Source organism: Antechinus flavipes, chromosome 2 (assembly GCF_016432865.1).
Source record: "Antechinus flavipes isolate AdamAnt ecotype Samford, QLD, Australia chromosome 2, AdamAnt_v2, whole genome shotgun sequence".
Lineage (NCBI taxonomy): Eukaryota > Metazoa > Chordata > Mammalia > Dasyuromorphia > Dasyuridae > Antechinus > Antechinus flavipes.
Window position 1 is genome coordinate 97856936 of NC_067399.1, and position 10769 is coordinate 97867704.

At 38.3% G+C, this 10769-nt stretch overlaps 1 protein-coding gene across 13 annotated transcripts in view; it reads right to left on the bottom strand.

Moving 5' to 3' along the window:
• The window catches only part of NRXN1 (neurexin 1), a 1357693-nt gene extending 1347936 nt beyond the window's left edge, over nt 1–9757 (bottom strand). For 10 of the 13 annotated variants that reach the window (XM_051975259.1, XM_051975258.1, XM_051975254.1 and 7 more), the window contains exons 1-2: nt 9289–9756; nt 4672–6360 (exon numbers count right to left, since the gene is read on the bottom strand). In XM_051975259.1, coding sequence (XP_051831219.1) covers nt 4672–5443 — 772 coding nt within the window. In that variant the 5' untranslated portion in view covers nt 5444–6360; nt 9289–9756. Of the gene's footprint in view, nt 1–4671; nt 6361–9288 lie in introns of all 13 variants that reach the window. The other 3 variants (XM_051975251.1, XM_051975247.1, XM_051975246.1) reach the window with 1 other exon arrangement.
• Nucleotides 9758–10769: the final 1012 nt, after the last annotated feature.

The following is a 10769-nucleotide window of genomic DNA, read 5'->3' on the forward strand; positions in this document are numbered from 1 at the left end:
GAGTTCTTTTACTTTTAAGAGAGAGAAAAATGGCTCAGGAAAAAATTATTTTTCAACACCTCTCTGACTAGAAAGAAATCTTTTGAAAGCCATATATAGGCAGCTTCCTTTGAAATTTTGGGGTTTTCAATTCCTCTTTCATTTTAAAACATGGATTGTCTAGATCAGGCAAAGTTCCTGATAAAGAGCACCTATTACTATGTCTTGTTAGCTGCAAAGTCTTTCATTCAGGCCAAAGTCACTGATCCACTTTGACAATTTCTAACAGAAATCAGCTACTTTTTGTGCAAACACTCAAAATAATATAGATGATCTCAGTAAAGTTGATTTCTGTTCTTAATTTAATACTCAATTTATTTTTTATTAAATAAACATGAATTATATTTCATTTTTTATCTGTGGAGTACCCTGCAAGATGTAATATGGAATCTCTATCTTCATTACCTACACACTTAGTAATATTAGTGCCAGAAAATTACATGCAACCACACTTTCTCTATATATCTTGGTTATAGAAAGTAGTATCAGAAATGTTAAGGATATCAAATCATAAATATTCCATATGCAGTTGGGTACAAGACATTGTGCTCTGTAGCTTGGAGCTATAAGGATGCATTTGCCATGTTGCCTTCCTCCAAGTATTTACTACCTACCTGAGTAGATAAAATAGATGAACATTAAACTAATATGAAAATATATAAACAGGTTCAAAAGGCCTGTGTTTCTGTCAGATCTGCCAGTATCTTAGATGTCATTTTATCTCTATTATTAGTTTCCAGGTCAGAAAAATGTGGAAGTTCCATTATTACAAAGAACAACTTCCAAAGAAGAGACCATAGTCTATATGAAAAAGAATGACATTCATGAATACTCTGAAGAAACTTATAAACGGGACCAGAATTTCCAGATAAGATGCAATCCAGTCCTTTGATTACAATGAATAGATGCAACTGATCTGTATTACAAACTTAAAATAACATATATAGTTAATCCTCTGGTCAGTTTGATAAGTTTTCAAATAGAATATAATATATGAATAACCTTGTAGATATTCAAAAACTTTAATCAATCAATCAAAGTAAACATCTCTCAGACGGTTGAATGTGGGAGGTGATGAAAGGAATCAAAATTCAAATTGATATTTGAAATTTAAAACATAAAATGTTCAAGATTTCATTGAAAATGTGAAAGAAATGAAATATTCATTAAGGCAATGGTTTTAAACTTAAGGATATCTATTGTCATTTTGATGCTTAGGCATTTGTGGATGTCATTGATTCTTTCAGACCATTAGTATGCCAAAGGAGAAAGAATAAACAATGATATGGTTTAGTGGCAGTAAATGTGTGGAGCTCAAGAAAAATTAATATAATGCCTAGCCTATTAGTTTTTCTGGGAAAAATTTATTTTCCTGTAAAATTCTGAGGTTTATGCCTAGTGTTGCACAATATAATAGATATAGCTCAATATTTGGTGGAAATATTTTTTTTCAAATTCCACCTTTTGAATTGCAGAGATAAAAACAACGAACTTAAACATTGATCTCAGTGACATTGCAATATAATTCAAAATTACTTTTTAGCTAGTGAAATGAGGATTTTCTGTGCTCCAGTCTTGGTTCTGTCAATAACTAGAATGACTCTTAATCTGTCCTCTATTTCAATCTACCTCAAAAAAAAAAAAAAGTCTGATAACATTGTTCCCTTCAGTAGTATCTCCCTGTTCACATGATGTCAATAAACAAGAAAAAAGGTGTACTTCTTAGGGACAGATGTGTTAGTAAAACCAAATGTTGTGAAAATCTGGAAATAAGATTTTTCCTGGTGATGTTAGACCAGATAAATGATAAAGACTTTTGATTGGTCAAGGTTCTTAATCTGTTTAGAAACAAATAATGCCAGAGTATAGACAATTGGAGCATAAGTATGTTTGGCATTATTTTTAACATGTTAAAAAAGTTTATGCACAATTGAATATAAATGATGGCTGAACATATAATTTCATTTTCACTGCATCCGAATAGATCTGTTGGTTCTTGACTAGATATATATGGAGTTTTTAGGAAAGGAATTCAAAATATCCCTCTTTTCCATCTTTTGTAAATCAATTATTCAATAGGCATCATTTGACACACACACTTAATTGGAAAAAAATAGGAAACAAGGAATGAGTTCTTTTGGAAAACATGACTTCAGTCTCTACATTCTTTATTTTCTGATTCTGTGTTATTCAAAGTAACTTATTCTCACATTGAAGCAATTGCCATTGTACTCAATATAAGAAATAAATTTCTAAAATGAATTAGTACTACACAAGAATCCTGATGAGTTTAAATCTTAGGTGGAATTATCTTTTTCATCAAGTACTAGAATGTTCAATAATACACGTTTGGGAAGTATTCTTTATCCTATAGGGAAAACATATTCCTTATGTGTCAAATTAAAATGCAGGTTCCAAGATATCTAATTTTGTTCTGTTTGACATATTACTTTCCCTCCTCTCTCCTCTATGCTGAAACCTTCCTGATTATGCATGATCCCTCATTCTCTGCATCCAAGATGCACAGAAAAAAAATCAAAATTTTCATTAAAAACACCCACCCACACAGTACCAGCTGTCATTGTATCATATTTGTTGCCTAATTTAAAGACGGAAGTTTCATTTCATGTGTTCTTCATTTAATTGTATTTTATACCTTTTAAAGCAATACCAGGTTTGTATGAAACACTTTTTACAGAATAATTATACTTTATATCCTTTTTCTATTAGTCTATGACAAATACACTTTCTTTTTGCTATGATCAACCCATTATGTCTGTCATTTCCTCCTTTGATTCATATGAAGACCCAACTTCCCCCCAAGGAAGAAGGCTTCAGAATGTAAATATAGCCATTAAGTCTAATACTACAACCATGGAAATTTACTGGCAAAGCTGATTTGTAGCATATGCCTTGGAAGACATTCTCCTGCTAAAATTTTGTAGGTAAGTGATCATGACTGTCAATAATAATCTGGATATATCCTAGAATTAAGGGATTCTTGAATTTGCTTCCATTTCTCGTTAAGTCAGCTAAGATTTCAAGGTATCCAACTAAACCACTTCCCAATTGTTTCTGATGTTTAAAAAAAGAGTAAACATTTACACATTTTAAAGGGGAGGTCTGAAATTAAGTGATAAGAGAAAGAGTTGCCTTTCCAAATATTTATGTTGACTGTTTCTCCTCAGCAGAGTCAGTAAAAGACAGGTATTACATAATGAAACACACCCACAAATGAGTTTTCTTTCTCTATAGATCACAAAATTTGATGGCATATACTGCTCACCTTTTTCATTTCACTCATAGATGATCAATGATTTCCCTAATTAAAGCTATAAAATACTATTTTATATTCCATGTGCCTTCTCTTCTGTTTAGTTTCTAGTAACTATCACATTGCTTTTCCTCATTTAAAAAATATTAATTTCCTAATTTGTAGATGTTATGCTATTGGTCCTCCCAAAGAACTGTTATTTGTTCACTATCACATAAGCCACACACCAGATTTACACTGAAGAATAAAAATGTGACAGAAGAAAAAGAAACCTAATTGACAGCACTTTTAAAAAGTAATTTTCAAACAGTCTCAAGCCCAAATAACATCATCCATTCAATTTATGCCTTAATTTCTGAGTGTTTTTTTTTTTTTTAACATAGAGGAATAACCTCATGAACATGCCCTTTCCAAAATGTTTTGATCTATTCCCAATGTATAAACATCTAGCAACTTCCCATGCCTAAAATATTCATTTTCTCCACTGGTTTACTTTTCCTTTTGTCTATCATCTTCTAGGACACACACATTCAATTTTCCAGCATTTTCAGAAATCAGAATGACCTATCTTGCTCCACTTCAAAGGAACTATACCAAACACCAAGGCTTCTTTTTGTTTCACAGATAATAGGCTTCTTCATAGCCATAAGAACCAAGTCTCCAGATTACAACTCCTCTAATAAAAACAGATTTCAAAATTTCCTCTTCCTTTTATTTTTCTTTCAAGTTTATTTCTGTTTTCTCTAATCCATCTACTCAACAGGATTCATGATTCTAATTCTTTTTTTTAAAATCACAATCATATAAATGTCCTCAGTGGTGAGCCTCCCAATTCCACCTCCACACTCATTCCAAAAACCATCAGCTACATAACCTAGTCTCTTCAGATTTTTAAATTAATTTTTATTGCATTAATAATAACTATATAATTTGCAGGACTATTTGGAGTGAATAGGTAAGGGGGGAGGTTTAAGTCTAAGTAGATGGGCTCTATCCAAGTGAATGATTATGCTAGATTCATGAAGACTTAGAGGATTGGTTCAGAGATAAAGGTAATATCTTCATCCAAAGGAGTGAAGAGCTCATCCTGCTCCATAATTATTAATTAAGAGCAAGCAATTCAATAGGGAGATCCCTGTTGGACAGTGAAATCAGGGATTATGGCTACTTGAAGGGAGAGAGGATACCAAGGAGAAACGGTGGATCAAACAAAGACAGAGTCGGGAAGAAAGAGGACCTCACCTTGGAGATAACAGACACATTGTCTGAAATAATAAAATCCCATGCAAGCTTACCCATCATGCCCACCATTCCCTTTTTGTGCCCCCTTTGGACAGGTGGGCATCGGGGCCTCTTACCTTGGCTGCAGTCCTTGCCGCGGAAGCCAGTTCGGGAGCAGTCACACACCGCTTTGTCATCCACCACGGAGCAGACCCCTCCATTGAGGCATACGCCTCCCTCGCCCTCCTCCCCAACCTCACATGGGCTCCCCCCACCACTACTGGGAGGCTCATCCTCCAGTTTCACCTCGCCACTCTCCACTGGCAAGGCCTGGGATGAGTTCACCCGTACATCACGAATCCACCCTTTGAAGGGTTCCCGCTCCCTCACTGAGGCCAGTGTCAACTTGAGTGCTGCAACCCGTAATTCTGGAGGCAGGCCACCCACAAAAAGACCACTGAATACTGTCATATCACGTCGCTTGGACTTGACCTCCACCCACTTGGCCTCTGTTTGGTCGATGAGCAAAGTTGTGTTTCGGAATTGCCGGCGAATCCGCACCGTGTGCCAAGAACCATCGTTGACTGGTGTATCCGACAAGAGGACTGCAGGCTCAGCACAGAAGATTGAAAAGCTGAGCTGCAGCCGGCCACCTCGGGTAAGAATCAGCTCCAAGAAGTCACAGAAACCCTCATCATCAAAGTAGAGAACTAGGCCCCGGGCACTTCGTGTCTTCAGCTGGAAACTCATCTCGCTCTCACAGCAGGCATTCCACTTGGGGAATCGGGTCCACTGACCATCAGCCCCTGGGAACTCCAGCCCACTGCCCAGTTCTGCCCAGCACCCTAGAAGTAGGAGTGAGAGGCATACAAGGAAGCACCCCCCACGCTGGAGCAGCGCCGTCCCCATGCTCGGGGCTGGGGTGCGGCGCGGAGACGCAGGGGTGGACAGGTTCAAAATCTTCCTAGACACCCTAAGGTGGAATTAGGGAGAGGGTCAGGGAATAAAAAGGGATAGGAATAGGATGAAAAATGGTTGGAATAGGAATGCTCCTTTCTTTACCTGATACCCTCTTTTTTCTTCTTTTTCCAAAAGCTTCTCACCCTCTCTGTATATTTCCTACCCCACTGGAAAATGTCAGCCCTAGTTGAATAGTATAACCACAGAACTTCCAGGCCAAAGGGTAAATACACCTTGAGGAAATGTGCTAAAAACTTTATCAAGAATAAAGTAAGAAAAAATGTTGATCACTTAGGTAGATGATATGGGCTGTTGGTTCAATGAATGAGTCAGCAGATACTTCCACTTCCAAATGCAACAATCCTTCAGATTCTTCTGATGGTGGCAACAGGATAGATGTGTAGGAAAAACAAAACAAAACACCAAACTTCTCAGATGTCTGACAACCTAATATTAATATTTCCACATGCCTGCAGATGTATATCTTCACATGTTACCCCCAAACTGAATAGTCCCCAATAAGGGGAAGAAAGGTCCTTATCTTCTTTAGAACATCAATTATCAAATCCAAACTTCCCTGCCAATAAAGGTTCTGTCAAATCACAAAACATTGGTCCCACTGCAGCCAGGGCAGAATGTTAGCCTCCTTGCTCATGACTTTCTCAAGCTATTTTTAATTCCCCTTTTATCTTCTCCCCAACAGTGGGGTTGAAGCCCAAAAGCTGTCAGATAGAAGGAGAGTTCCTTTAATTATAAAGCTCAACAGCTCTTCTTCTTTTCTTTCCTTCCATGCAAAGCCAAGCTCAACTTGGGTGCATGTTGATGTGTTGGGTTTGTTTGCTCTCTTTTTTTAGTGACCCAGAAATCTGCAAAGAATTAAGAAAACAAAATAAATTCTAAGTCTATTTACCATGTCAGTCAGATGAATTTCTTTATTATTTTACCAATTACTGGGCATAACTATTCTTTAATAGTACACCAGGCATAAAATTCATACAGTAAACAAAAGGGAATATGATAAATTATGTGTTTATTTAATCTAAAGTCTAGTGTAGCCATATAAAATGGCTTAATGCAAATTTGCAACTTCTTGTAGTAATTAACCAGCAGGCATTCAAACCAGTTTAGGACAGGGATCTGATTTTCTTTATTTTCTTTATTTTTTTAAGGAATTATTTATAAAGAATTTTTAAAAATCTGAAAGGAGGGGAATTAAGCCCAGCTTATTCTTCTTTTCTTTGAAATTTTCTCCAGAAATATATCTCCCCCCTCAGTATTACCTCTTATCTGATTAGAAATATATGAATATCATTCTAGCCAGACCTTCATATATATATATATATATATATATATATATATATATATATATATATATATATATATATATATATATAGCTTTGAGTAGTTATAAAGTAGATTAAAGAGTCTGTAAGGAACAGTCAACTTTTATTTGTACTGCATTCCTACCAATTTATTTTCACAAGGAAATATGGTGCCACAAGGGTTTCTTAGAAGATTCTTAAAAATTTTCAAAGAATTTTAAGTTACTTTTTAAAAATTAGAATTGCCAAAATTCTCATAATGTTTGGTGAAAATTCCATTGAAATATGGATTTTTAAAAAAAATAGCATTCACTCTTCTATTCATTTCCTATAAAGTATACAATTCTCTAGTGTTTTTATGGTATTAATATTTTTCCCATCACTATAGCAATCCAAGTCCTGCTCTGTTCCTTATCTGGCTATCCCCTAGTAGAATTTGTGTATCTTAAGAAGCAGCTGGCACACATGTCACCTCAGCTCTTGTGGCTCAAGAAATGCAAGGATTTAAAATCATACCTTTGAATCACCACTACCTCAGCAAAGCTCAACCCCCTGTCTATGCTGTTAAATCACCTCTCTTTATCACACTCTAATATGACAGGTTTTTTTGAAATGCTATAAATGCTATAAAGTCATAAATACTGCCTAAGCCAAATTTTTATAAATAAAAGGGGGGGAGGGGGGCATCTTGTGGAGACAATAACAGCATCATGACTATGTTGTCTTTCATGTCAAGAAGATTTATACATTATCTTACCCCTCCAAAAAAAATTTATCATTTGGACAAAGAAACTCACTCTCTAATTAACACTTTTTTTTTTTTTTTAACAAGCAGAAACTAGCTGTAATTTATTGCACCGCATTGTGCTGCTGCTTCTGCACGGAGGGAGCTTAAAGCATTTCTCTTCAGTACAGAGCAATCCCTACAGGTGTCAGCTGAGAGCCACCAAGCTCGGGGATCCCACTTCAAGTTCCTCCCTAGATGAAATTGATGACTGGTTGGGTCTAGTCAGTGTCTCTCTCTCTCTCTCTCTCTCTCTCTCTCTCTCTCTCTCTCTCTCTCTCTCTCTCTCATACACACCCCACACTAGCAAAAGAGAAAAAAAAAATCTCAGCTGCTTATTTATTATGGCTGATACATTCCACACCATCACCAAACACCAGACCTGTCTGTAGAGTGATTTGCCTAGTCTTCAGAAAGACTGTTATATTATTTTAAGGAATACATATTTTAAGATATTCTATCTCAGAAGTATACTCATACTACCAATCTTCAATTACATGCAAAATAAATAAGGACTGACACAACTTAAAATAGAATATAGAATCCAAATATTACCTGCTTCATTAGAAAATCATTTTTTATCATGGCTTTTTTTTTTTAGATGTAGTTATTTTCTTAATACATGCTACAGGGTTCATCCTATAATCTATCTCCCTTTCTCCCTCTCATCTTCCTCCCCTAATTTGCCATTTTTATTTAAGAAAGAAAAAAAGGGGGGAAATAGCAGAAGACATACATTTTGTAGTACAGAGCAGGACAAGTAGCTATCACAATTCTTAGAGGAAGCTCATTGTGTGTACCAGTGTGTATTTATAAGGAGAAAAAGGAATCTCTCTGGGTGCAGGGAATACCTGGCCAGTTCACAAATTACAGGATGAAATAAAAGGATCTGAAAAACAACCTTGCTGCAGCCAAAAGGAGAAGCGCTCTAATTCAAAAGCAGATTTAACAGCCTCATTAATCTTTTCTTTCATTTCTAGAATCAAATTCATTTCCAAGCTACTGGAAGGATCGATACAATACCCTCACCAGATGCAGTTACATTTATTTTAATATGTTTCTAACACACACACACACACACACACACACACACACACACACACACACACACACCCCTCTTTCCCAATCCTTCAAAGCATGAGATAAAAAGAATCTGAATAGTTTCAAATACATTAAAATAAAAAGAAAAGTCATTAATTATTTTTCGCTCTCAGATAAGTCTCTTAATGACAATACACACCCAATATTCTACCCTTCTTTCCCGCCCAGTCCCTATGCTCCATCTCTTTTCCCAGTGCAGTTTCTTGGATTGCATGGATTAAGGAAACACGCAGCTTGGGGTGGGGGGGGGGGGAAGAAATATTTTACTGCCTAAATTTCTAGCCTTCTAGTTCTTTTCTTGATGTTGCTAATAAAACACAGCATCCAACCTTTAAGTTACTATTGAGAGTCCACCATCTCATCTTTCTTATCATCCACCTATTTGGGAGGCTTCATGCAATCCTCCCCCTCTGTGAGCCCCCAACCTTCTCTCTTGTGCATATGTGGCAGATCCCAGCTCAGTTACGGGAAAGGGGTGGGTGGGGGGTTTCCCTCCCTAGCCTATTACCCCGCACCCCCCCCCATACACACACATACTACTATCCCTGTTCCTCCACCCGCCCCCAGTCCATTTTGAGCTTCTTTACCTGCCTGCTTGGATTTTCCTTTTAGCTCTTGGCAGAGCCAGAAGCATGCATCGGTCAAAGAGAAATTTCCCGAGGTCTCTGGCTCTAAGGCGACTGCTGCTGCGTTTTCAGAGGCGTCAGGCTTGAGCGTCTATCTCTAGGAGTGAGGGAGGGGAGAAAAGGCAAAGGAGGGGAGGAGGAGAAGAGGAGAGAAGAGAGGAGGAGGAGGAGGAGGTGGTGGAAAAGGAGGAGGCTGGGTTACGTGATACCGGGTGCTGTCCTTCTGCGAGAAGGGCGGAGCTGCGCTCTCTGCAGTACCACGGAGAGCGGTGTCCCCTTCCTCAGGCTTGGGATGGGGTGAGCTTGCCTCGCTCTGCAGGCAGGCTTCCTCTCTTCCTCCGGGTTTAGATGCCTGAGGACCAAGGCTTTGAAACCTTTGCACAGTCCTTTTGCAGAGGGATCCAGATCCAGGGGGCGGGATCCTACTGCAAGCGTTTCGTTCCTAACTTGCCACCACCCCACCAACCTCCCCCCCAACCCCTACTCCCCTAAGGGGGGAAAAAGCCTAGCCTAATCTACTGAGCATGCCCAGTCCCCAACTAAAAACCACGCAAGGTTTGCAAGGAGATTCCACTTCTCCGGGGTTTAGTAATGATTAGGGCGGAGGGACAAGAGAACTCGAAAGACAGGGCACTGAACAAGAGAGGGAAGGGAGCCTGATGGGGTGGGCTGGGACGGTGTAGGGGCGAAACATCAGAAAATATCGGACTTCAAGACTGTGACTAAGTTCTAGTTTAGAGGGCGCTGATTAATCTGCAGTTCTTCCTCAGGTGGAGTATATACAGAGAAATAAGGACCGACCTCACTGTCTCTTCCTTTCCCTTAAACTCCCCTGTCTAGTGTCGTCAGATTATTAGATGGTCACCCTGTACCGAGATAACTTGCCTGATCTTTTCGAGACTGCATAGTAGAGAGGGGAGGGGGATTGGAGTGATTCCACCCTGGAAAGTTGCCAAATTGAAGACAGAAAAAAGTACTTGAAGCTTCCTGGGGTGATCCCACCGCATACCCCACCCGTCGCCTTTTCTAATCGGAATGATCCTACCTGCGAAATCCCCAAAAGCTGTACTTGTTTTCCCCCTCCCTCTGCTGTCTCCTCCTTCTCTTTGCGAATGATAAAACCTGGAGAAAGTGAAACTCCTGTGAAGCATTCTGTAACTGGGCATGCCTAGTAGAAAGGTCTATTTTTGGTCATTAAAGAGTTAACCTTTATCTTTGTTAGTCTATCTGGCCTCAGGTAGTAGTTTGAAAGCCTGGTTTTGTGGATTTACCTTGCCTTTGAAGTCTTAGGAATATCTTAACTCCTATACTCCAAAGAATAACACCCTCAATTAGTTGGCTAAGTAAAAACAGCCGATTCTATCTTATTTTAACATCACAAACCCTACAGGAAATCCCTGGTTTCCTAATTTTAAACATGAATCTAGTTCTTATCCCTACCA